This window comes from Fimicolochytrium jonesii, assembly GCF_025526975.1.
Source record: "Fimicolochytrium jonesii strain JEL569 chromosome Unknown EV422scaffold_1, whole genome shotgun sequence".
Classification (NCBI taxonomy): Eukaryota; Fungi; Chytridiomycota; class Chytridiomycetes; order Spizellomycetales; family Powellomycetaceae; genus Fimicolochytrium; species Fimicolochytrium jonesii.
The window spans coordinates 1868062-1891582 of NW_026515668.1; the positions used below are offsets into that span (position 1 = coordinate 1868062).

General features: G+C 55.7%; 10 protein-coding genes across 10 annotated transcripts; 5 read left to right on the top strand and 5 right to left on the bottom strand.

The window, feature by feature from the left end:
- Nucleotides 1–4870: 4870 nt before the first annotated feature.
- EV422DRAFT_582788 (uncharacterized protein) lies at nucleotides 4871–5765 on the bottom strand (the record flags this gene model as incomplete). The annotated part of the gene is made up of 4 exons (XM_053073403.1): nucleotides 5497–5765; nucleotides 5303–5432; nucleotides 5084–5172; nucleotides 4871–4906 (listed from the first exon to the last, which is right to left on the bottom strand). The coding sequence occupies exons 1-4, from the start codon at nucleotides 5584–5586 to the stop codon at nucleotides 4871–4873; spliced, it is 345 nt and encodes a 114-aa protein (XP_052930400.1). The 5' UTR covers nucleotides 5587–5765.
- Nucleotides 5766–7660, top strand: EV422DRAFT_512854 (putative hemolysin-III channel protein Izh2). Its single transcript, XM_053069112.1, has 6 exons — nucleotides 5766–6159; nucleotides 6224–6567; nucleotides 6644–6740; nucleotides 6812–6934; nucleotides 6998–7126; nucleotides 7211–7660. The coding sequence occupies exons 1-6, from the start codon at nucleotides 5932–5934 to the stop codon at nucleotides 7325–7327; spliced, it is 1038 nt and encodes a 345-aa protein (XP_052930401.1). The 5' UTR covers nucleotides 5766–5931; the 3' UTR covers nucleotides 7328–7660.
- Nucleotides 7594–9036, bottom strand: EV422DRAFT_616529 (cupin-like domain-containing protein; the record flags this gene model as incomplete). The annotated part of the gene is made up of 5 exons (XM_053073970.1): nucleotides 8806–9036; nucleotides 8621–8720; nucleotides 8175–8555; nucleotides 8067–8098; nucleotides 7594–7997 (listed from the first exon to the last, which is right to left on the bottom strand). Exons 1-5 carry the CDS (start codon nucleotides 8966–8968, stop codon nucleotides 7594–7596), a joined length of 1080 nt encoding a protein of 359 aa, XP_052930402.1. The 5' UTR covers nucleotides 8969–9036.
- A 740-nt stretch (nucleotides 9037–9776) lies between these two features.
- Nucleotides 9777–10739, top strand: EV422DRAFT_563236 (uncharacterized protein; the record flags this gene model as incomplete). Its single annotated transcript, XM_053072042.1, has 1 exon — nucleotides 9777–10739. One exon carries the CDS (start codon nucleotides 9777–9779, stop codon nucleotides 10737–10739), a length of 963 nt encoding a protein of 320 aa, XP_052930403.1.
- Nucleotides 10740–11716: 977 nt separating this feature from the next.
- EV422DRAFT_563237 (uncharacterized protein) lies at nucleotides 11717–12295 on the top strand (the record flags this gene model as incomplete). Its single annotated transcript, XM_053072043.1, has 3 exons — nucleotides 11717–11771; nucleotides 11961–12101; nucleotides 12162–12295. 3 exons carry the CDS (start codon nucleotides 11717–11719, stop codon nucleotides 12293–12295), a joined length of 330 nt encoding a protein of 109 aa, XP_052930404.1.
- A 153-nt stretch (nucleotides 12296–12448) lies between these two features.
- EV422DRAFT_563238 (uncharacterized protein) lies at nucleotides 12449–13775 on the bottom strand (the record flags this gene model as incomplete). The annotated part of the gene is made up of 3 exons (XM_053072044.1): nucleotides 12449–13130; nucleotides 13197–13567; nucleotides 13626–13775. The coding sequence occupies 3 exons, from the start codon at nucleotides 13773–13775 to the stop codon at nucleotides 12449–12451; spliced, it is 1203 nt and encodes a 400-aa protein (XP_052930405.1).
- Nucleotides 13776–13953: 178 nt separating this feature from the next.
- On the bottom strand, nucleotides 13954–15597 carry EV422DRAFT_28298 (uncharacterized protein). Its single transcript, XM_053065976.1, has 5 exons — nucleotides 15467–15597; nucleotides 15144–15407; nucleotides 14882–15074; nucleotides 14375–14803; nucleotides 13954–14278 (listed from the first exon to the last, which is right to left on the bottom strand). Exons 2-5 carry the CDS (start codon nucleotides 15256–15258, stop codon nucleotides 14035–14037), a joined length of 981 nt encoding a protein of 326 aa, XP_052930406.1. The 5' UTR covers nucleotides 15259–15407; nucleotides 15467–15597; the 3' UTR covers nucleotides 13954–14034.
- A 210-nt stretch (nucleotides 15598–15807) lies between these two features.
- On the top strand, nucleotides 15808–19185 carry EV422DRAFT_28179 (uncharacterized protein). The gene is made up of 3 exons (XM_053065963.1): nucleotides 15808–17859; nucleotides 17936–18132; nucleotides 18200–19185. The coding sequence occupies exons 1-3, from the start codon at nucleotides 15960–15962 to the stop codon at nucleotides 19010–19012; spliced, it is 2910 nt and encodes a 969-aa protein (XP_052930407.1). The 5' UTR covers nucleotides 15808–15959; the 3' UTR covers nucleotides 19013–19185.
- A 59-nt stretch (nucleotides 19186–19244) lies between these two features.
- Nucleotides 19245–21489, bottom strand: EV422DRAFT_563241 (uncharacterized protein; the record flags this gene model as incomplete). Its single annotated transcript, XM_053072045.1, has 6 exons — nucleotides 19245–19298; nucleotides 19376–19569; nucleotides 19661–19751; nucleotides 19819–20583; nucleotides 20948–21276; nucleotides 21351–21489. The coding sequence occupies 6 exons, from the start codon at nucleotides 21487–21489 to the stop codon at nucleotides 19245–19247; spliced, it is 1572 nt and encodes a 523-aa protein (XP_052930408.1).
- On the top strand, nucleotides 21341–23236 carry EV422DRAFT_28182 (pyridoxal phosphate-dependent transferase). Its single transcript, XM_053065965.1, has 3 exons — nucleotides 21341–22019; nucleotides 22145–22328; nucleotides 22408–23236. The coding sequence occupies exons 1-3, from the start codon at nucleotides 21663–21665 to the stop codon at nucleotides 22998–23000; spliced, it is 1134 nt and encodes a 377-aa protein (XP_052930409.1). The 5' UTR covers nucleotides 21341–21662; the 3' UTR covers nucleotides 23001–23236.
- Nucleotides 23237–23521: the final 285 nt, after the last annotated feature.

Below are 23521 nucleotides of genomic sequence, written 5' to 3' on the forward strand. Positions count from 1 at the left end.
ACTTCAATCGATGACCTCGATACGACGACGGTGCCAATGGACACATCGGAAGCAGCCGACTCATCGCCACCCGCGGCGCCTAGATTCTCGTTCGGCCCGCAGGCATCAAAGGCAACGCCCGCCTTCCCAACGACAAAACCCGCGCCGTTTGCATTTGGGTCAGGCCCGAGTGCCTCCGCACCATTCGCACCAACGAGCAGCTTCGCCCCATCTTCCCAAGCCCCACCTGCGCCATCAGCTCTGATGCCAGCCGCACCTTCATTCGGCTCAGCATTTGGATTAACTGCCGCCCCTGGCCAAGAGACTCGGAAAGCTCCCCCACCATCACAGATTACGGATGTTGAGACAGGCGAACAGCTACCCCAATCGCCCGTGCCGGCGAAGAGACAGAAGAAAGTCGGCGTGCCCACCTTTGGATCAGCCTCATCCCTCGCAACGGACAGTGGCTTCACCCGTGCACCAACTTCGTCGCAAACCCCGGCGTCGTTTCCAACCAGTACTTTCGGTTCGAGCCCGGCCCCTTTGTTCGGTAGTAGTGCCAGTGTGTCAGCACAGCAATCAATAGCACCTGCAATCGGTACACCACAACCCTTCGCATTTAGCACCGGCGTTCCTTCGGTGACCGCTGTCCCTGACAAGCCGAAAGCACCTGCAGCATTTTCCCTGGCTAATTTCGGAGCCAGTCAACCGCCTTCCGCGTTCGGCGCCTCGAAGAGTGCTGACCCACCAAAACTTACACAGCCACCCATCTTCGGGGGCGTCTCTAGCTCGGAGCCCGCCGTTACCAAAACAGCTACTGCCCCGCCACCCACTTTCGGAGCTGCGTTTGGATCCAACTCCGCCTCGAGTGGAGGTTTCAGTTTTACACCTGCTGCTTCGCAACCGGCCAAGGCCTCTGCGTCGACGTCAACCGCTGGGTTTGGTTCATCGCCGGCACTGTTCGGTGCTTCCGCTGCGGCACCGGCATCTCCGTTCGGCGCGGCTCAGTTCGGCGTATTCAAGCCCGCTGACGACACTGCCAGACCGGCCGTCTCGGCGGCTCCTGTAGCGTTTAGTTCATCGCCAGCAGTGTTCGGCGGTGGGAAGCTCGCGGAGACCGCAAATGGGTCCATCAAGACTTCACCTGCGGCGTTTACATCTACGTTTGGCACGGCTCAATTCGGCGGAATCAAGCTGGCAGACAATACGGTAAACACTTCCGTCTCGGCGCCTCTTGGGTTTGGTTCGACGCCTGCACTATTTGGTGCTGCGACGCCCGCAGCGACGGCGCAAGATCCTTTTATGACTTCACGTGCGGCATCTACGTCGACGTTGGGTACGCCTCAGGTCGGTGGATTCAGACCTGCAGAGCCAACTTTCGGGGCAGTTCAGGGTTTCGGTGGATTCAACCTCCCAGGGCCAGCACGTCAAACTGCTTTTGGGGTTCAGGCCTCCGGTGCGTTCACACCCGCAGAACCAGTGGATGAATCTTCCAAGAATCCCGGGTCAGCAGATGAATCGGCGTCGGCGCCTTCATTGTTCGGATCGGCTCAACCTTTCCGCGGTTTCAAAATACCTCAATCAATAGATCAGTCGGCCAACACCCCGACGTCAGCGCTTTCATTGTTTGGTTCTCCTCAGACTCTCGGCAGTCTCAAGCCTCCGCAGTCAGCAGATGCGCCGGCCAAGAGCTTGAACCCGGCGCCGCCATTGTTTGGGACTGACCAGACTTCCGGCGGTTTCAAACCTCCACAGACAACGGAAGAACCACCCAAAGCTTTGGTTTCAACGCTCGGAACGACTCAGGCTTCCGGCGGTTTCAAGCCTCTGCAGGCAGCTGAAGAAGCAATCAAACCGTTCATTCCAGCGTCCGCAGCGGCTCAGATATTCGGGTTCAAGCCACCGCAAGCAGCAGAGGATCCAGCCAAACCGTCCCTTCCAGCGTTTGGCGCCGGCCAAACTTCTGAAGCCTTCAAGCCCGCAGAAGCAGGAGAAGAGCGACCCAAAACCTCTATTCCAGCGTTCGGTCCCTTTGGGGGGTCCAAGCCGGCAACGTCGGTAGAGGAGCTGTCCGAAAGCTCTACTTCGACCTTCGGCTCTTTTGGAGGGTCCAAGCCGGCAGCGTCGGCAGGGGACTTTTCCAAAACCGCTGCTTCAACCTTCGGCTCGTTTGGAGGATATACGCCTGCAGCGTCAGGAGAAGGGCAGCCCAAACCCTCTCTTCCAGCCTTTGGATCTCAAGGATCTAAACCGGCAGCGGTTGAGGAGCAGTCCAAAATCCCTGCCCCAGCGTCTGGCACGTCTCAGGTTTTCGGTGGATTCAAGCCCATCCCGGACTTCTCGGCGAGAATTGTTCCAACATCCAGTTTTGGCGGCGTCCAGGTCGGTTCCACCGACTCCGCCGTGCCGAGTTCCCCACCAACAGAGACGAGGGCTGAGATGCATGACGATGAGGGGGATTCGGAGACCGCCACATCTGACCCAGTAGCAAGGTCCACCCCCTTCGGCGCTGGTAACTCTGGCCTTGCACAGCCTTCCGGAATGTTTTTCGAGCCCCAGTCGGAAGAGCAAAGCGTCCCTGAACCAGCAGCGCCCAACTCAGCTCCACCGCCTAGGTTTGGGACCTCCACTGGTGCACCTTCCACATCAGCGCAATCTTTCGGAGCTGAGAATTCTGCGTCGAAAAATGATGTTTCTGAATCATTAAGGACCGTTATGACGCCTGCAGGCGTTTCGGAAAAGGCTTTAGCAGAGGAAGCTCCTGGTAGCGATATCTCCGCGCCTGCGAGCTTCACTGCTCCACTGGAGACGATGGCTCCACCTACCGGTTTCCAATTCAAGGTCCCGCATCCTGCGTCGCGCCCCTCTGGCATCGCATCAGCCGCGCCCATATCCGTTGCATTTGCTGGATTTGGGAACCAAACGGTCACACCAGCAACGTCGCAGACCGCGGCTTCAAATGCCCCCGGTGCATTCAGTGGGTTCGGGAGTGGATCAACGGTTGCCCCGGCTTCCACGGGGCAGGTGTCGTATTCGCCAAAGTTTCCAGCGGCAACTCCGAGCTCCACAGGCTCAGGGGTTGGCTTTGGTGTTTCTAGCCAAACGCAGCCGTCGAGCTCAGCGCCGATTGCTATCTCCAGCTCGTTCAAACCAGCAGAGACAATTTCCGGATTTGAAGCAGCCGCGCCCTCCACGTCCAAGAGTGAAGAGTCACTAGAAGACGAGGACGAATACGAAGACCCCCCAATCCCGGTCTCGTCCGCATCACCCACGAAAGGTAATGCTTTGCTCTTTACGAAGCCATTAGGGTTTGGCACGGGGTTCACGTTCGCTCCAGCGCCCATCCCCTCACCTCCGAACCCATGCTCATCCGCCGCCTCATACTTAGCCACGCCGGCGTCGTCTTCTACCCCAAGAACATCAACCACATCGGTTTCGGGCGTAACGACGAGCACTCCGCTTGCAGAGGCGGGGACACACCCGGCTTCGATGGGATTCGCGCCGCTGTCGCATGCGTCGACGGTTTCGGCTTTTGCGAGTGCGTCGGACCCGGAGCTGAACAGAAACTCTCCCAGGCCCATCAAGGTTACGAAGGGATTCCAGGCGGCTGCGTTGCCGGGGACGGCGAGTCCGCTGGCTTCACGTGATGGGTTTGGAGATGCGTCGGAGGCGCCTGTCGAACCTACCCCTTCTGCGACGGCACCTGCGTTTTCATTCGGGTTTGGGTCCGGAATCGGGGCCGGGCCGGCTGATTCCCAGGCGCATACCGCGCATGCAGCGTCAACCCCTTCATTCGGGTTCGCAGCCCCGCAACCTAAAGCAGCAAGCAGCCCCCCACAGTTCACGTTCGGAATGTCCCCTGCTGCCGCCACGCCGAAGGCGGGAACAAGCTCAGGCTTCAGTTTCGGATCGACACCCCTCGGGTCAACGCCTACCAGCACCACTTCGCAAGAAGCAGCGTTCGGTACCACCGTCCCCCCGCCCAAATTCTCTTTCGCGCCAACGAACAACCCGGCTGCGTCGTCCACTCCGTTCACATTCACGCCCTCGACGAGCGCGGCATCGAGCAGCACGCCGCTCACGTTCAATTTCGCTAAACCGGTCACCGCTACGGAGGAGGATGACAATACCGCGTCGACTTCGGCTTGCCCACCAGCCCCGGTCCCCGCGTCCCCGCCACGGTATGCAGACCATGCGGATGCGGAGAGCGAGGAGGTGTTTGTGCCTGTGACGAGGGGCAAGAGGGGGAAGAGGAAGAGTGCTAGCCCGGTTAAGGAATGAATGTGTGCGTCATTGTATGGGGCAATCTATGCGGGGGATGATGCATGATTTGTATATTTACGAAGGGAATGGTTGGATTGCAAATAAATCTAATGGTGCTCATAATCCTCAATGAAGTGGGATGCCCCACTGTGTATCCTATTCGGCTGTTTGGTACCGCTTCATGGGTTCCAAGAGTGATTGAGAAGGATGCCAGAGCGATGATGCATGATTCTACCATGGCGGGGGCTACCATGTCGTTGAGTGAGAGATGAAGGGCGACCAGGTCCCAAGCAAACAAACTAGCACTGTGGACTTGATGGGTATATGATTGGCGAGACCGATAAAGGATCTGTAGCCGTTGATCTTATCGGTGGGTTTCGTTTCAAACGAATGGTCGATGCACCGTAGGCGAGCACGCGATGAGCCGAATGTGTGGCAACCGTAGGTGGTATCGATGTCCTTTGACATCCCGAAGAGAGAAACGGGAGGGCTGAACAGCCGTTGCCCAGTCCACCATATCGATGTCGAGGCCGGTCCGGTTTGATGACGGCGGATTTCAGAATTGCGATGCAGGGAGGATGCAGGTGAGGTGGCGGTAACCAGGAGCAGCAGAGATGTGGCCAGGTGTTTATCCTTCGCGCCACTGTTCAGCGCAATTGCAGCACTACATGAGGAAGAAAGCAGGATGTTGAGATGACGGCTTCGTGGCTGAAAGGCTCCTTCCACATCCAAAATTTCCCTTGCGACCAGTCTCCCGTTCCATCGAATTTAGCCTCGTTGCCAGCAAATTCCTATTCCTTTCCAATCGAAGCCGCTTAAAAGGTCAGGTGGAGGCCATTACCTTGAAGAAAATGGACATGGGCTCATCGGCAGATCGAATCTGGAGTTGCATGAAGTAGGCGCGGTTGTGGTCGCATTTCGGGCAGCGGGCTGGGCGGAGAAAAAAAAAGACCCCCAAAGTCAACAATCACAACGTTCTCACCACTGCGGGGCTTGATGCTGCTTGGGTGTTGCGGACATAGGTTTCCATAGTCCATCGAAAAGAAATGGTGGCCCTCACCTTCTGTTGCATCGACGTTCTCCCAAGCCGCGGAACCGCCCAGCACGTCGTCCACTTGTTTTCGTTTGTACGTCGTTCGACTTGTAATGGGCTTTATACAAAGTGGTAATACAAAAGTGAGCCAGTGTATCTCAGGGTCCTCCAAAACTTCGCCTTTGGTTATTCCGCTCCCTTGCCTTTCTTATCTTGCAGACGTATGGACATGTTTGGCACACGAATTGGTTATGACCCGACTCGCCCTGGGCGATGAGTAGCATATTTGCACAGCTTGGACAGAAGTACATTGTGGCTTGTTGTGACGAGAGTAAATGAGAGCTGACGGACCGTGGACCTTTCGTGGGGTGAGGCTCAGGCTCCTGTGTATACTTTGCCTTCAAATCTTTCAAATTGCACTGCGAGCCTATACGACGAACCGGTTGTGACGAAAAAAAGAGGACTGCGCTTCGAAACTTTCGAAAAGTCGTCCGGAAGCCACGCGCCAAAAGCATCTACGGGCATCGGCCACCGCCCACAGTGATCTAGGACCTACTGCAGACAAAGACAGCACGTACGCTCCAGGAAGGCGCTGTGTCCCAGATACTTCCTTGCGAGGTCCATTTCACGCTTCCAGGAGAGAACGGCTTCCTGCAATGGGCGCATCACGCGCGAAAGCCGGCAACATTTCTCACGTCAGAACCGTCCAGAAAGGTACCGACACCCCAGCGACGCCCAACCGAGGCTCGAAGCCACGAAAGCGTCAAGTCGTGCGAAAGAAGTCGTTCACACGAGGGGAGGGAGAGGAAGAAGAATCGCTTGTGAAAGTAGCAAAGAAGATGGTGAAAACACTCCACTTCAACGAGTTACTCCCGTGGCAGCAGGTGGGTTGGGTCATATGTACCTCGCCTTTCTGCTAGCCCGCGTCTAAGATACAGACGAAACCAGGACGACTACTACATTCACACAGGCTACCGGCCACTCCAAGATTCCTACATCGGCTGCATCCGCACGCTCTCCTACATCCATAACGAGACCGGCAACATCTTCTCCCACAAACTCGGTGCGTTGCTGTTCGCTGCCGCCTTCTACTTCACCTTCACATACAATATTCTTGGGGAGACGGTGAAAGTCGCTCGGTGGGGCGATTATGCGGCGTTTGGCGTGTTCCTACTGTCGGCCGTGGTGTGTTTCAGTCTGTCGGCCTGGTTTCATACGGTGATTTGCCATAGTCAGAGAGTGTGCATATTGTTCAACAAGATTGATTATTTCGGGATTGTGGTGTTGATCTGGTATGCGTATGCGACCTGCTTGATTGCGCTGCTTGTAAGAAGTCACCCTAATCATAGAGTCGAACCCCTTTCACAGTGGATCAACGTACCCAAGCCTCTACTGGGGGTTCTCCTGCCACCCCCACTTTCGAGTAGTCTACTGCACAATGACGACGATCTTTGGTGGCATGACAGTACGTCAAAGCGCAACAACAAAGTCTCCCTCTCTCGACGCAGTGGGGCTTACAGGCCTCTATCGCACCAGATGTACACGTCGCTGGCATCCCGGTTCAGCACGCCAAATCATCGCGATATTCGGACCGCGAGCTTTGTCGGTCTCGGGCTGTCCGGGCTGATTCCCTTGTTACACGGATTCTATTTGCATGGGGTATGTACGGTGCCCTAGCTCCCATGTGTGTGAATAAAATTCTGAGTTTCAATCTTCCCGTAGATAGCGACATCAATCGAAGCCGTTTCATTCTGGCATCTGATGGGAATGGCAGCATTCTATATCGTCGGGGCTATAGTGTACACGCTTCGAGTACCCGAACGGATATTTCCGGGTCGTTTTGACATTTGGGTTTGTTTGCATCTTTCGCACATAGGTTTCAATTTCACACTCGTGTTCGTTTGACTGACTTGGCTTGGTCTCTACTCAATGAAGGGCCACTCACACCAAATCTTCCACGTCCTTGTTCTCGGAGGGGCGATCACGCACTATCTGGGACTGGTCAAATCGTGTCGATATTGGCGCGAGGGGACACCCCCTTGCCAGCTTTGATGACAGCCGGAGAAACGGCTGCCGCACACAGGCATGCGGCAAAGGCAGCGGTCGGGCAGGCAGGCAGGCAGGAACCTGATGTGCCAACTCATACCATACTTTTGGACTGGTACCTCTATTAGTGAACATGACTAGACTTGAGCTGGTCTTTCGTAGTATTATGCATGACTATAATTGAATCACGCTACACCCTGCGGTAGTTCTACTTCTAAGTTCTAACACAACCGTAACCTATGCATGAATCGAACGCGCTCGCACTCCATCACCTACTCCTCCTCCCCATCCTCTCCCTCCTCCCACTCCTCCACCCCCGTCACAACCCTCCCCAACCTCCCCACCACCCTACCCGCCGCCCAAGCCCCCCCAAAACTCATATCATACCAATAGTTCACCGCAACCACCGCGCGGAACCTGTCGAGCCCTTCCTCCTCTTGCAAAACCTGGTGGTACCACAGTGAGGGGAGGTAGAGGGTTTCGCCGGCGTGAACAGTGACGATTAGGGGGCGGCAGTGCTGGGTGTAGAGGGGGTGGTCGGTGGGGGAGGGGTGCAGGGGGTTGACGGGGATCCAGGGCGTTGATGTTTGGGGGGAGGTGGGAAGGATGGTCCAGGTTGGGGGTTCGGTGAAGGAGGTTCGGGTGGGATGGTATGTGGCAGTTGGGAAGAGGCGTTCTGCGAGGGAGGGAGAGATAATTGAGATGTGCTACCATCACTACTGAGCGATAGATGTGTCGCACTTACCATAGAGACAGAACTGCTCCTGCGGTGGAATACTTGAAAGCAAGTGCAAGATAAGTAAGTTCCGATTCCGCACATCTCATACTCAACGGCAGCCATCCCAGTTCTCACAGTATAAAAGTCTTCGTCCCGGCCACAACGACATAAAGATTCTCATAGTGATCCTTATGCAGCGCCGTAACCGATTTCCTCCCACCCATCCAGAAATTCACGGCATCGGGCGGTTTCCCGAACGCGTCGGACGCCCAGGTGATATCGGGGGGTATATCCTCCAACAGCTCGGTGAATTCGTCGTGCATGTTGTTATTTTGGGATTGGCAGTAGTAGGTTGGGGGGGCGGGGTCACCCGACCGCCATTGGGAGGAGTCCATCTCTTCTTCGGCGGAGAGGGTGGTTGCTGATTTTGGGGGGAAGTGAGAGAGGAGGTCTGCAAAAGAGAGTTTTTGTTCATGGGGGAGGACGAAGTGGCCTTCTACGACTGCATCGGCGAGTCTAGGGTATGCTTTCCGTGAGATAGATTACAATCTGGGGAAGGGAGGGGAACATGGAAAGCTTACCCGTTGGGCGTAACGGCGACCGTCACAGGCTTCGTGACCTTCTGCTCCAGATACATCTTCGATCGCCACCGCTCCATCGCCGGCCAGCTGTCCGCCACATCTACAATATCCTCCAATCAGTTCATCCAGTCCATCTGCCCTTCCGTCCGTGCTCTAACCCCTCTAACCCCTCTTTCAGCACTCACGCTCGATAACGACGGGAAAGTTATCCCTCACCAGCCTGCTGAACTCGAGAGCGGTGGGCGGGGCAGGCAGACGTGATACATGCGAACTGCGGAAGGTTCGGGCTTCGCGGGCCTGGGAAATCAGAACGTCCAGGATGGTTTGGGATGTGACCTCTGGAAGCATTGTGGATGTTTGGCGGAGAGGTTGGGCGGGGCTGCTGAAAAGGTGGAAGGTCAGTTCCCAATGCTGTCCCAATGCCAAACAACTTCCGGACAAAACAACCTGAGGCCCCCATCGCACACTTCGACCTGCAGTCCATTCGCACAACTCAGGAACGGACTCCATCAGCACAGCAGAGGGGCCCACAAACACAGACACTCACCTTCACCAGGAACGCTTCCACCAGAATGTCGGCCTTCCCCACCAACAAACCATCGCCACAACCAGCCTCAACGAGGACGACACCATCCGCTCAACAAACGACGACGCTTCCATCTCTCCGACCTCGCGTACAATAGGTTATAAGCCCTGCTTGCGAAGCCGAATAGATCTAAGGTTTAGTTTCGTACAAAGAAATAGTAGTAGTAGTGGAACCATCGCCACGGGTGCCCCATCGGCGGCCCCGTCGGCACCCGATCTCGCAGATCCCTCACTCGATCCCTCACTCGATCCCGCACAGCAGATCACACTGCAGAAGCGCACACGGCGCGCACGGCACGCAGAGCCGCAGAGGAATACAAGGAGATCAGAAACCGGGGGAGACATCGGAGGGAGCAGAAGAAAGGATGGGGCGGTACGAAGAAAGGCTTGTCACGCTGGAGAAGGCCACTCTCACGCTGGAGAAGGCTAGGGAAGATCACAGAAGGTTCATGGAAGATCAAAAAAGGATGCTGGAAGTCATCATGAGGCAAATTGCACGGCTCCAAACCGCAGAGGAGAAGGAAGCGGACGGAATTCTGGAGAAGGAAATCGTCGTACCGAGAAAGAAATTATGCCCACGCCCATCGCTCCTTGCAGGCTGTGCGGCATCACCGGGCACTGGACCAGAGCCTGTCCTGAACTCGAAGCTGCGAAAACATACTTGAGAAGCGGAACACCAACGAAGAAAAAAGAAGCCGAAGCGAACCTCGTCCTCGGTACCCCCCGCAACGAAGACCATAGTATCGCGCTCAACCCGCGCACCTTCAAAGCCGATGCCGAACGACACTGCGAAACGAAGATCAAAGAACCTCGCTGCGATAACGGAGGAAACGGAATCGCCGAAAGGTTGAACCGCACGATAGCAAATCAAAGCTCGCACCACCATACAGCACACCGGGAACGTACCCAACCTCCGCAACGAAATAGCGTTCACGGACTACCTGCGTCAGCGCACACCGAGTGCTGCTACGAACGAAGCGCCGTACCGAGAATGGCTGCGCAGCGCACACCGAGTGCCGCTCCGAACGAGACGCCTTACCAACGAAAATGCATGGAGGAGAAGCCGATATCTCGAATCAACTGTGGTGCGAAGCCTACCTACAAATCCCGTCATGTTACCTTCAACGAAACGATCGAAATCTTCGAATCCCGCGATATGACCTTCAACGCAGCGCATTATCGAAGCGCAATTACTACCGACGTAGACGTTGAACATATCGAAAAGAAAATCCTGCTTTCGCGCGGCGCTCAAGGCGACCTGCTCGGCGATGGGGTTTTGGGGGAGAACGAGGAAGAAAGAGCGCACGTTCGAAGCGCAACTACCGATGACAAGGACGGCGAAATCGTACTACCGGCTATCAACGCAGACACGTCCGAGATCCTCAACGCAGCGCAAGTTCGAGGCGCACCTACCTACCGGCTATCCAACGAAGAAACGATCGAAATCTTCTCATCTCGCGATGCGGCTATCAACGAAGCGCACGCTAGAAGCGCAGAGAAGAACCACGAACGAAGCTCGGCACCTACCGGCTAGTCAACGAAGCGCTAACAGTAATGTGGTTGAACCACGAGTCGAACACCAGATGCACGTCATGGGGTATGCGAAGACGCTGCATTCGTCCATCAACTATCCTGCGAGAGTGTCTCTGCGCACCAACTACTGAAGACAACGACGCCGACGAAGATGGCGAAATCGTACTACCGGCTATCCACGAAGAAACGTTCGGGACCGACGAAGAAAAAGCGCAGGTTCGAAGCGCACCTACTGACGACAACGAGGGAAGGTAAAGCGCACGTTCGAAGCGCACCTACCGACGACGACGCCGACGACGATGGCGAATACAATATCGAAAAGATCCTTCTCTCGCGCTCGAGACGACTCGCACGGCGACGGGGATCGGGGGAAGAAAAAGGAAGAAAAAGACACGAAAAAGGGTTATCGTCGCCCCCGTACACGACGCAGGAGAGCGTACAACATACGCACGCGAATGGCACGCGAAGCGCGCAAGAAATGAAACACAACATCGGGCACGAAACGGTCGACTCGAAATACGACATCCCGTACCTTCCGAAGCCCGCGCTTGCCCATCTACGGTCGCTACAAGGGATACATCCCCCCGAAAACGAAACTCCGTGAGAGAAACGTTGTATATGCACGAAAGAAGAAGAAGAAGCGCAGATCTGAAGAAAAAAGGAGGAGAAGCGCAAATCTGAAGGAAAAAGGTGGCACGAAGCCGAGCGCCGGAAAAGGGAGCGATGTTGGTCAAGTGAAAAATGTTGACTTCACCCCTACGCTGTCGGAGGTACAGTCAGTTATCAAAAAGCTGTGCACCCCCCTGAAATAAATCAGCGACTGCCGTAACGCCAAATTCACGTGAGGACCGACATTGATTTCAATTAGAGGGGGTGCACAGCTTTTTGCTAACTGACTGTACCATTTCTCACCGCGTTTTACTAGTCAACTACTAGTTCATTTTGAGGAGAAATTCGCCTTCCGATCGCGTCAAACCTATGTCAACCGACTCGAAGTCGAAGAAGAAGAAGAAGAAGGCGTATGGAAGTTGGAGTAGGGGGAGCGCTGTACTGAGATGAAGAAAAAGGAAGCTTGTGTGCTGCATCGCACAACATCCATCCTTCCCCGTACTTCCCACGTCCTCACCGCAAGATGGACTTCCATGTCCCACTCCACCCTATATATCTCCTCTTACCCCTCATCCCCACCCAGAAATCATAATCTAAACAATCCTCTGGACAGTGATCCTCTTCCCCTTCATGTTCGGCCTCGTGGGCCTTTGGGCCTACATCGTCTTCCTACGAAGCAAGTTCGGGATGGTATTACTTTTGGGCTTTGTGGACATCGAGTTGTTTGCAGGGGTGAGCAGTGTGGCCGTTGTTAGTGAGTCTGAAGTCAGATATTGGGAATTTGGGATTTGTGGGGCTCATATGAACTCTCTAGGGATGTTGTTGGCAAGTGTCTATAACGCGGGCCTGTTTGCAATGGCGACGTGGATTCCGTTGGGGTGGGCTTTGGTGCAGATTATCATGGTGCTGATTTTGTCGGATGCAGATATTACGTTGAATAATCTATAGAGATGCATGCGCTCACTTGAGAGGAGGGAGGAGGGGGAGATAGAGGAGCGCTTCTTCGCAAAACACATATTTGGGGAACTTATCCGCTATGTACATATTCTGCAACCAGCACAAACACTATGGCATCTGTACCAAACGCATTGCCTTGCCTTCCTACTCCCGTTTCCTATGAGCAAGCCCACAAATTGCCGCTGTCTCCAATACAATATCCTCAATATCCCCTGTTCCATACCCGCCAAACCAAACGCCCTTCCCCACGCCAACCGTCTTCCTCCACCACTCCCTGTACACGATAATAATCGTATCCGCCGGCGCCGCAACGCGCGTATCCACCGCTCTGGCTCCATACGCCAGATTCTGCTGTAACCCCCTTAGCATGTCATAGTCTTCCTGCAGGACGCGTTTGTTGAAGCGGTGCAACCACCACGCGAAGAACCATTTCAATGGCGGGAGGAAGCGGAAGAGGAGAGATGAGGACGGGTCGGGAATGAATGGCATGCGTTGGAAGTAGATGAAGCGGCAGTGGCCTTTGCGGGTGGGGACGGCGTAGAATGTTTGGTCGAAGGGGCGACGAGGTTTTGTTGGTACTCCTGCTGTTGAGACTTTCTTTGGCACGCGGGTGAACCCGAGCATGATCCCGCACGGCACTCGGAACTCAAAGTCGACTATTGTCAGATCGGGGCGGTCGGCGGTGACTGGCCGGCATCGGACGGAATCGGTGGTGAAGCGGACTTCGGTGATAGTCATTTGTGTGGCGTTGGAGCGTTTCGAGATTGTCGTGTCGTGGGTGAAGGGGAGATGCGCTGGGTCCAGGAAATTCTCAACTAGTAGGGAGCTGCAGAAAGAGGAACGCATTAGCGAATCGCTGGGATTTTGCAGAGATTGGGATACCACGACTCACTGGTCAATATCCAAATCCACATATCCGCTCCACGCCGAAAACTCATCCTCCCTCCCTCCCATAAGCCGCACCCCAGGCTGCCCGCCATCATCAACCTTCTCCGCCTCCCCCGGCCAAATCCACACCCACTCGTTCGCCTCCCTTATCGGATACTTCCGAATCTCCACATTAGGCAGTTTGGCGTTCGCCGCCGTGGACGGCACGACGACACACTCCCCGGCGGAATCGTACTGCCAGCCATGGTATCTGCACTCGAGATTGCCGTTCATGATTCGCCCGGACGACAGCGGCGCGGCGCGATGCGGGCACCGGTCCTCGAAGGCTATGACTTCATGTGTGCTGGGGTCGCGGTAGATGACTACTGGATCACCCTTTTCGCGGCTAGGGTCAGTTACGGGTCAGACGCGGAAGTCGGGGGGATGGGCTTACCCAGATGTGGTGTTTGGCGGGTTGGGAGGATGACACCTCGGAGGACGGGATTAACGGGTACCAGTAGTTGCGGACATTGTGCTGGATGTCAAAGAATGCTGCCCGACCTATGCTTGTGTTGGAGGAGGAGGGGTCGGATGTCGGCGACATGTATGCCGCAGAAGTATCAAGACGATGTCGGTGTATTGAAGGGCAATGTCCTTTCACGGACTTCAGCCGTCTTCCCCCGCGTTCAACCTGAGGCTTGAGCCTCAGAGCCTTCTTCACAATTCGGCCCTCGACGACCTTCTTCACGCGTTCTCTACGTTCGCTCACGACACGAGACATGCCATTATTGCAGATACACATACGATAGATACAACAGCCGTGGGACCCTAGACTCCACTTGTCGTCCATCCTTCCTTCCTCCTCACCCATAATAATCCAAAAACCCCAGAACCCCGCTCGCCATAACCAAAAAAATCAGCACCCACACACGGGCGCCCGCAAACCGCCGCTGAGCGCTCTGCAGCTGCACATTGGCTTTCGTGACCGTCTCGGTGTGTCGCCAGGACTCCTCGTAGAGGGTGTCAATTGTTGTGGCTTGTTGGGTTACTTCGTGCGCGAGGCGCGAGTGGAGGGAGGAGATTTCCATTAAGAGGGTTGTTGTGTGGCTGTGGTGAGAAGAGGGATTAGGCAATGTGCTATGGAGCAGCAAAGCGATGTGATTCCGCGAGAAGTTTGAATTGTCGTCACAGCTGATACTTTACCGAACTTGATCCAAACTACTCTCCAAACTCTCCAACAGCTCCACATTATCATTCTCCAACAACATTCGCTCCTGCGCCGTCAACGATTTCGCGACATCCTCCTCCTCCTGCGGGCGTACATCCTCCTCATCTCCCGGACTAAACGTCGTCGACGCCAGCCGCGACGGTGATAACGATGTCGTCGATGGTCGTGCAGGCGATGTCGTCGACGCTCGACCAGGCGAGGATGTGGTCGACGACCGCGGGAAGGCGGGTGACGGTGCGGTGGTGGATTTGGGCAGTTTGGAGGATGTGGAGGAGAGGGTTGCGGTGACGGCAGAGGTGATGGTTGAGGGGATGGAGAGGGCGAACGGGAGGAAGGTGGAGGAGGTTGAGTGCGGGGATTTGTGGAGGGTTGATGTTGGCGTTGATTTTGATGAGTATAGGAAGCTGATGGAAAGGACCGTGGCATCAGGGTATATGTGGAAGTAAAATGGTCTCGAACGCCGGACTACGAATCGAACATACCTCTCCTGGCTCTGGGTCTTCATCTTCAGTAATCTTTCCTGCATCCGCTTCTGGATCAGCGACACGTCCATCAGACGCTTTTGTAACAGCCACACGATGGCTCGCCGGTGTTCTTGAAGTAACCGGGCGCGGAACGCCTCCTCCTTGTTTGCAAACAGCGTACTTATCACGCCCGATGTGCCCGCCGTCTCCTCTACAGCCATGGGGGACACGTTAATGTTGAATACTGCGAGTCCCCACCGCGAGCCCACTTTTTGCATACCAGCAATCTTCCCCAAAGCAGCCGTCCTATTGAACAATCCCGCAACGACAGTCTGGATCTGGGTATCCAGCGCCTGCCGGTCTCCATCGGTCATATGTTTCAGCTTTGGTAACATTTCCAACAGGGGCAGCTTCCCGTTCGTCCCTGCCCGACCACTAACTCCATCATCCTCATCATCATCATCCAGTAAAGAAGCAGCACTGGCCGTCTTTAGGTAGTATTTCTGCACCCGCGAGAGGAAATAGTGCAGCTGGTGGATGTGTTCTAGCTTGTCGCGCAGTGAGTTATAGACATCACAGACCGAGTGACTACAGCCTACGTACCAGCCTATACCCTTCCTTGAGGAAGGCGTCGTCGAGCGAGTCTATGCTCCGTGTGCGTTTTCGCGAGAGGATGGGATGGGATGTCTTTGCGGTTGTGTGATCGTTTACGCCGTGATGGCCGTGCTGGGAGGCGGATGCTTTCTGGCGAGCGGCGAGGATTGAGCGGAAGTTGGGGGTCAGGTCTGACATTGCCTTTGCCCTTTTCCTTCTTTTATGTGTTGTTGGGTATTATAGGGAAGTGTTAGCCAGAAACAAAGGTGAGGAGGGGTCAAAAAGCACAACGTCACACCTCGCTCCACTCGACATTTCCACCCGCACTTGGTCCCCACGACCCCAAGATTGGAGATCGCGAACGGGGAACAGGCAACGGCGGACTAAGCTTCTTGTTGTACAGTGAACTACATAGCACACACGTTTCAGTCGAGGACCCTCGTCCTGTAATTACGGGCCCACAATTGTACGGTAAACCCATCTTCTCAACTTTCTGACGATAATGTTCGGTTGGGGAGGCAAGAAGAAGGCCGACGGCGGGAACACCCCAAAGCCCAAACAGGCCGCAGCTCCTCTCTCCACCGGTTATGACCCGTCCGACTTCGACGACGACATCGAGGCGCCCGAACTCTCCGAGTCGGACCTCAACGACCCCGCCCTCTTAGCCGAACTCCAGCAACTAGCGGGAGCATCCAAACCGAAAAAGGCAGCCTTACCGCCGCCACCGCCGGCACCTGCGAAGCGGAAACCGGCGCCAGCGCGACCGGCGGCTGAAAATGATGGGGTGGATGTGGAGGCGGTGTTGGCTGGTGTGGATTTTGGAAGCGATGATGTGGAGGTGCAGTTCGATGAGTCGGATATGAGAGATCCGGAACTGCTGGCTGCTTTGCGGGCTATGGGCGGCGCTGACTCCGCTAGTGATGCGGAGGATGAGAGCCCCGTCTCGCCTGGATCAGATGCATCACGTATCAGCGATGGAGACAACTCGCCGGTGTCGGACAAACCTATGCCGAAAGCCCAACCACATGTACCAAAGACTCCCGAGCGCAAGTCATCTTTACATGCCCCACCACCACCACAACATCATGTGGGGCCGGTTGAGACCCAGCTATCCGAGGAAGCACTTGCTTCATCGCAAGAGGAAGAAACACTTCCCTTGGAATACAGACTGAAATCCAAAGACGTTACGGTGTTGGCCAAATACGTGCAATTGGAAAAGATCAAAGCCCTAAACAAGAAGCGGGCTGGAGATCGGGAAGGCGCCGTTCAGTCCTTGAGAGACTCGAAAGCGCTCGAGCAGCGCCTACAGCAGGTCACCGATGCCATCGAGCGAAAGGAGGCACCTCCTTCGTATCAACCACCAACTACGACGGTCAATGAGTTCTCACCTCCACCACAACCCATTGCAGTCACCAAGAGCAACATATCCATCTCCGTCACACCTCAAGCCGTGGAACCAGGGACCACGGCAGAGGCGCCTCCAGAAGTGCAGCTGTCCGTGTCATCGGAAAACGTGGATTTGTCCAATCAGCTCCCAACATCTACTCTGACATTGGAAGCTCTGACGAGGCGACAACTGGATTACAAACGACATGCTTTGGAGGCCAAGAAAGCAAACGATCTCGGACGTGCCCGTGAGTTCCTAACCGTCGCGAAGCTGATGCAGGATCCGATCGACTCGTTGTCCATCGGTGTGGGGTTGCCGGATGGCTATCATCTCCCACCGCCGCCTTCGGAGATGCCTATCACACAACCTGCGGAGGAGGCCAAGCCAGCGGCCGCAAGTACCCCTGTCAAAACGCCACAGAAAGCGGGCATGAAAGCGTCCGCAACAAACCAAACTCCAACGAAGAATAATGGCACGCCGGGCAAAGACGCTCCCCACACACCCCTAGGGGTCGTCGTCCGCGAAACCATCGACCTAGGCAACATCTCCCACCCCACCTCCTCCGCCTCCCCCACCATCAAATCCGGCGCCGACCTCTTCCAACACATCGAAACCGCCCTCGAATCCCAAATCGCAACCTGCACAACCGTTGCGGCACACTACTACAAGCAAACCAAGAAAAACGAAGCGCTAACCTTCCACAAGATGAAAAAGGGCCTCCAAACCGATCTGGATACCCTCCGCGTGCTCAAAGCGACGCCGAACGCCCAGGCGCCCGCGTTCAAGTACACGATTTTGCGGTATGAGATCGAGCAGGCGATACCTGAGATTGCGCCGGATGAGATGGAGATGCAGATTGTGCGGGCGTGGGATTTGGGAAGTAGGGAGGTGAAGAGTGAGGATGTGGAAAGTCTTGTTGCTTTTGATCTGGGGTGGCCGGTTGATGAGGCGACCTCGGAGACGGCGGCGGAGGGGAAGGGAGAGACGGGGACTGTGAAGCGGAATGCTGCGCCGGGTGAGCTTCTTGGTTGGGTTTCATGCGCCCTCTCGGACAATAGGGACTCATGCGGTCTCGGCTTTCTTCTCTGCAGAATATGCCTTCTCCCGAAAAGTAAAGATCGCCCGAACGCGGGGGTTCCAGCGGTATCTTGAACGCAAGAAAGCTACATTCGAGGTATTCCACTACCAGCGGGGGTTCCTGCTCCTCGGGAAACGCGTGTCGCTCGGGCGAATACAGGTGAAGATGGAGCCGCTACTCACAAAGTGCGAGGTTCATGAGATCGCAGAAGTATGATTTTCATATTCCAAGGCAAACTGGGTGAAGAGCTCAATGTCTAAAGCCTTCCAATTCACAGCTGGTCGACGCCGCCAATCCCCGCCGCACAACAGGCGGCAAGATCGAAGTCCGGCTCCGTCTGCGCAGCCCCATCAGCAAACCCGACGTGGTCGTCAAGGAAGAACGATGGCTGACCATCGACTTCAGCGGCGGCGCGGGCACGAATGTCGTCACGACCCCCGTCTCTGCTTCCTCGGACGCCAGCCCGCTCTCAATCACCTCCCCGGAGGGCCTCTCGCCCGCGTCAGCGTCCCCAGCGAAACCCAAACCGGCTCGCGCGCCGTCACCTAACCACCTAACACCCGCCGGGCCACAAGCACCCTCATCGGCTCAACCGCCAAAACGCCAGCCCTCGCCTCAAACCCAACAGCAGACCCAACAACCACCCCGCGCAAACACCCCATCCCCGCAAACCCCCACCCCCACCGCCGGGACCACCGAAGACACCACCGACCTCGAACTCCAATTCGCGTCCCCGGACACCCTCGTCTCCAACGCCGTCCTCGAAAAGGAGCTCGAATCCGTCACCCACCAGATCCTCGCTCTCCAAAAACAGCCCTCCTCCCCGACAACGACGTCCACCCTCGAAGACCTCCAGGACAAGAAGCTCGCGTACGAATTACGCATGAACATGCTTGTGCTCCGTGTGCAGGGCGGGTTGAGTATGGATGGTTATGTGAATGAGGTCAAGAAGGCGATTGGGGAGACGACGAGGATGGCGCAGGCGTTTAAGAGGGCGGGGAAGGTGGAGTTGGCGCGGCAGGCGTTGATGAGGGTTAAGTGGATGAGGGCGGAGGTGGAGGAGGTGGAGGCGGCGTTGGCGGAGGGGTGAGAGGGAGGGTTAGGTGCGTCGGGACGTGACCTGGTCAACTTACAAGTAAGGGGATCGAAACCAACGTCCAAAAGACTCGAATTTGATTTTCATCTCTCGAAAGGGATCAAATTGCTCCTTCGCATTGCTACCGCCGCCAGTCTCACAAGAACGCCGTTGTTCTCCATTTCCAAAAAAAAAAGAGACGTATGTAAATAGATTTAGTGTGTGCAATCTAACTTGACGCCGGTATTCAAACGGCCGCTAGTTTCGCTCGCTCGATCGCATACAGCATCGCCTTGAACATCTACAAAGAAACCACAAACCCGCATCAGTACCCAAACCAATACCGGACCTAAACACGTCTCACCAAAAAAAACCCACCGTCTGAGACTGCCCCCCCTCCTCATCAGCAGCCTCCACAACCGCCCTCGCATTCCGCGCCATCTCATCAAGCGTGGTGATCAACTTCGCGGCCTTGGCGTCGTTGCGGGCCTTTTTGGCGGCCCAGAAGGTGCGGAGGAGTTCGGTCGCTGTTAGATGGTAGGTTTGGAGGGTTGCGGGTGGGGGCGGGATGTCTAGTTTGGCGATGGTGAAGAGGGGGATGTGAATATGCTGTTTGTGGGATGTCGCAGGGGTATGGAACGGGATCAATGGGATGTTTCTTACCGTCGCCACGTTGATGATCCCGTTTTCGCTTCCGTGTCATCTCGTTGAGTTGTTTGAGGACTTTGTCCGCGTTCGAGCGGTACACCGATGTCTGTGGATTGCTGCATGATCAGAAGGGAATGCCACTTGGTCACACGCCCACCAGAGGATTCTCGCACCTTCGCTAATTGTGGCTGCCACCCTAGAATGGTCTGCCGCAAACTCTGCTTGAAAGAAGCAGAATAGACGGCCGTGACATCCTCCTGGCCCGCGGCACTCCCAGCCTGTGCATGGTAGTATTTGCTAACGTCGCCAATCATCAGTGCTTTCGCGGCCTGTTTCTGCTCTACTCGTAGGTCGTCCAATTCGGTCGACTCCTTGTACACCTCATCGGCCGGTTTCGCCGGCTTGGGTAGCGACGCCTGCCCCGCCAAGGTCGATTTTAAAACACCCTCCGAGACGCGGTTGAACTGTCGAATGAGCGGTAGAGAAGCTCTCACTCCGCCGGCTCGCATCGTGCTGTCTGGTCGGTTGCCGGTCTCGGTATGGTCCTCGCTTTGCGCGCCGAGATCCAGAAGGTAGTTCGAACTCTCGTAGCTTGCCGCTTTGGGGTGTTCGGCGTAATCATCGTCATCCTTGGTCTCGTATTTCGCAAAGAACTCGTCGCTGGCTTTGATGGACGCCCCGGCCCGTTTTTGGTAGTACTTGGACTCGAGGAAGCGGCGGAGGAAGTCTTCGGTGGTTATCTTGTTGGTTGTTACGGTATCATCGTAGGCGCGCTTCACTATCGGATACTGCGAGAGTATCGACGTGATCATCTCATTGGTGACCTTGTACGTTGTTTCGGTTCCATCGGACCCATTCCCACTCGGGCGGAGTTCAATAATGACTCCTGTCGGCCCTTTTCGTTGACTCCGCTGCCATTTCTCTTGCGCCAGTAATTCCTGCACGAAAAGCTGTCAGCTTGGGTGAACGAACGCTTGAAGCGGCGCGGCAGCGACGGTCGACTAAACGAGTGGTCGAACGAGAACCCATGTCCAACGCTTTGCTCGCGAAAAATCCAACGCTCGCCGGTGCTTGCTAAAAGCCGTAGTGAGGCGAACATGCGGATTTGGCGCAGTGCGAACTCCCTTCGCTCGCGAAGGCAATCGTCCTGGGACTACGACCTATAGCTCGCCCTCCTCAAGCAACCCCGCGCCTCAGGCTCGCCGCAGTCCGGATCCGCCCCATCACCGTAGCAACATGCTCCATAACACTCGGAGCTCCGTTGTGCGAATCAACCCTCGCCTATGGCTTGCAAACACATACCTGCCTCGCCGCCCAAAAATCGTCCTCGGAGATCAACCTCGACAAAACAAGCGAAGCATGAAGTTGCTTCAGATCCTCGTCCTTCCTCAAGATATCATGCCGGATCTGCAAATCCTCATTCGTCGTCGTAGGCTGCGCGACCGCTTTGATCGTCCTGTTATTCGCCTGAATAACATCTCCAAGGAGTGTGATGACTCTCGCTCTGTTTTCGACCGCGTCGGGTGCGAGGAAAGTGAGGTTGTGGTTGACCTCGGGCTGTTCGGTGTCGTCGGGGGAAGACTGGGTGACTTTGAGGATGGGTTTTGCGGGGTTTTTGTTTTGTGCGATTGCTAAACTCACAGAGGTGGAACTCGATTAGCACCTGGGCACGATGACTCTTGGGAGGGAAAGACTGGGAACGAACATTTGACGGTCGGATAAGGAACTCGCAGTGCGGGAGTGTCAGCGCCTGTCTCTGTCCAGCTGAACTCCCGCTGGCCAAAGGTGAGGGTGCCTATGCTTTTGAGGTAGGAGGCGCTGCATTGTAAGCGTGGGCCTGCCATTGTGCCCTCTGTGCCTTCTGGCCCTGTCGAGCGCCCGTTGGCTTTTGGGGCTTTGGGGAGTTTTGAAATTTGCGCCCTCCTTCCTGTCAGTCGCCCCAGCCGTTCGAGGACTTGCGGGCGCTCGTTTTCCCAACGCTCAACAACTACTCAGTTGACACCACAGCACTGCAACAATGGCTCCCACAACCCCCGCAACAACAGTCTGGGACACGAAAACCCAGCAGTTCCACGGCGGACAAGAATGGCAGTTCATAGACAACTTCGTAGAGGACTTTTCAGTCACCACAAACGGACTCGGGCTACCCAAAAAGGCTCTCCAGGCCGCGAGAGACTCCCTCGATATCTCCCACCACTATCCAGCCGCTGACCAGGAACCTGCAAAGACGAACTTGGCCAAATTCTATGCGCCAGACGGATTCGAGAGTGTTCACGAGCGGCTTTTGTTGGGGAACGGCGCGAGCGAGCTTATTGACTTGGTCACTAGGGCGGCACCTGAGGGGCCTTGGAAGCCGGGTCCTTGGACTGTTCAGGTATGTGGAGGCGAGTCAGCGATAGCGAACGGTCATTTTCATCACTCGCGCGTCGTCGTCAAGAATGGTTAATGGTTGACGTTCGATGGCTGATGATTGATGTTTTTTCATATCCTTTCTCATAGTACAAAGAGTACGAACGCTCAGCGATCGCGCTTGGCCGTAAAGTGCTTGCGCCCAAGGATGCGACGCCCGCCTCGCTTACATGTATCGTCAACCCCAACAACCCGACCGGCGACTACATGAACATCGAGGCGCTCAAGAAGTACATTGAGGAGACGGTTGCTGATAACACTGATGTCATGGTTGGTGAGTAAACATAAGATCAAGGGAATGGGGCGTCTTGGGAGATCCCCATCTCACTCACTCTCCATCCAACCCCCCACAGACGAATCAATGCAACCATGGCACTCCCCCTCCTTCCGCTCCGACTCCCTCATCTCGCAACCCACCTGGATCGCCAACCTCTTCCAAACCCGCGGCATCGCCGTCTATCTCATCCACTCCTGGACAAAACTCTGGTCCTGCACGGGTCTCCGCCTCGGCTCCCTCGTCTGCCCGACCGTCGCCCACTGCACCGCCCTCAAGAAGGTCCAGGTCCCGTGGTCCGTCAACGTCCCTGCCCTCGCTTTCTTGCAGGTTGTGACTTCAAGCGACGAGCAACCGTTTTTGGATGAGACATGGGCGGTTACCACCCCCTGGCGCACGTACACCGTTGACGCTCTCACAACCCTCGGCCAACACGTTAACAGCGGGAAAGGGTGGACGATCACCGGCGAACCCTTCCTCTCGTGGGTGTGGATCGACATGCACGACGCGGAGGTAGCGGCGCAGGCTGTAGAGTTGGCGAAACGCGCCGGTGTGCCGGTGCGGAGCGGCGTGCCGGGGTATGCGTGCCATACGTGTGTTAGGGCGGCGGTGAGGAAGCCGGAGTTGGTGGATAAGCTTGTGAGGGCTTGGCAGCCGCTTGTTAAGGCGTAGACTCGCCTGAATTGGGGTTCTGAATGTGGGTGTCCGCCTCACCGATACTCTTCACGCTCGTGGGTGTCACCTTCCGGCGACCCTCCCTTGTTGAACATACACCCCACCTGGCCCCTATCTATCTATCACCACACCTTGCATAGACAGTATAGACTTATCACCACGGACTTCCATCAGTCGTATCTATCATATGTATTGCAGCATCCATTCTATCACTTATTTCCTGCTTCTTTATACACATCATCATTATGCTATCTTTACCATGTGTCGGACGATGCTATCGGAATAATCAATGGGAGGTCCATTTGTCGTGCGCGAGCTTTACATGCCTCTCTCGTCTTACCGGCCACTGCTGCAAGGCCTCACTTGACCAAGGCGGTGACATCCGAGGAAGACGCGTCCCCTTTTCAGAGACGGAGATGCATTGCATTAACATACCAAAGCACATCACCCATCTAGTTTCCGAACATAGATGACAGGACCAAGTTCGTTCGGCTATTGCCGTGCTTCAAGCGGGATGC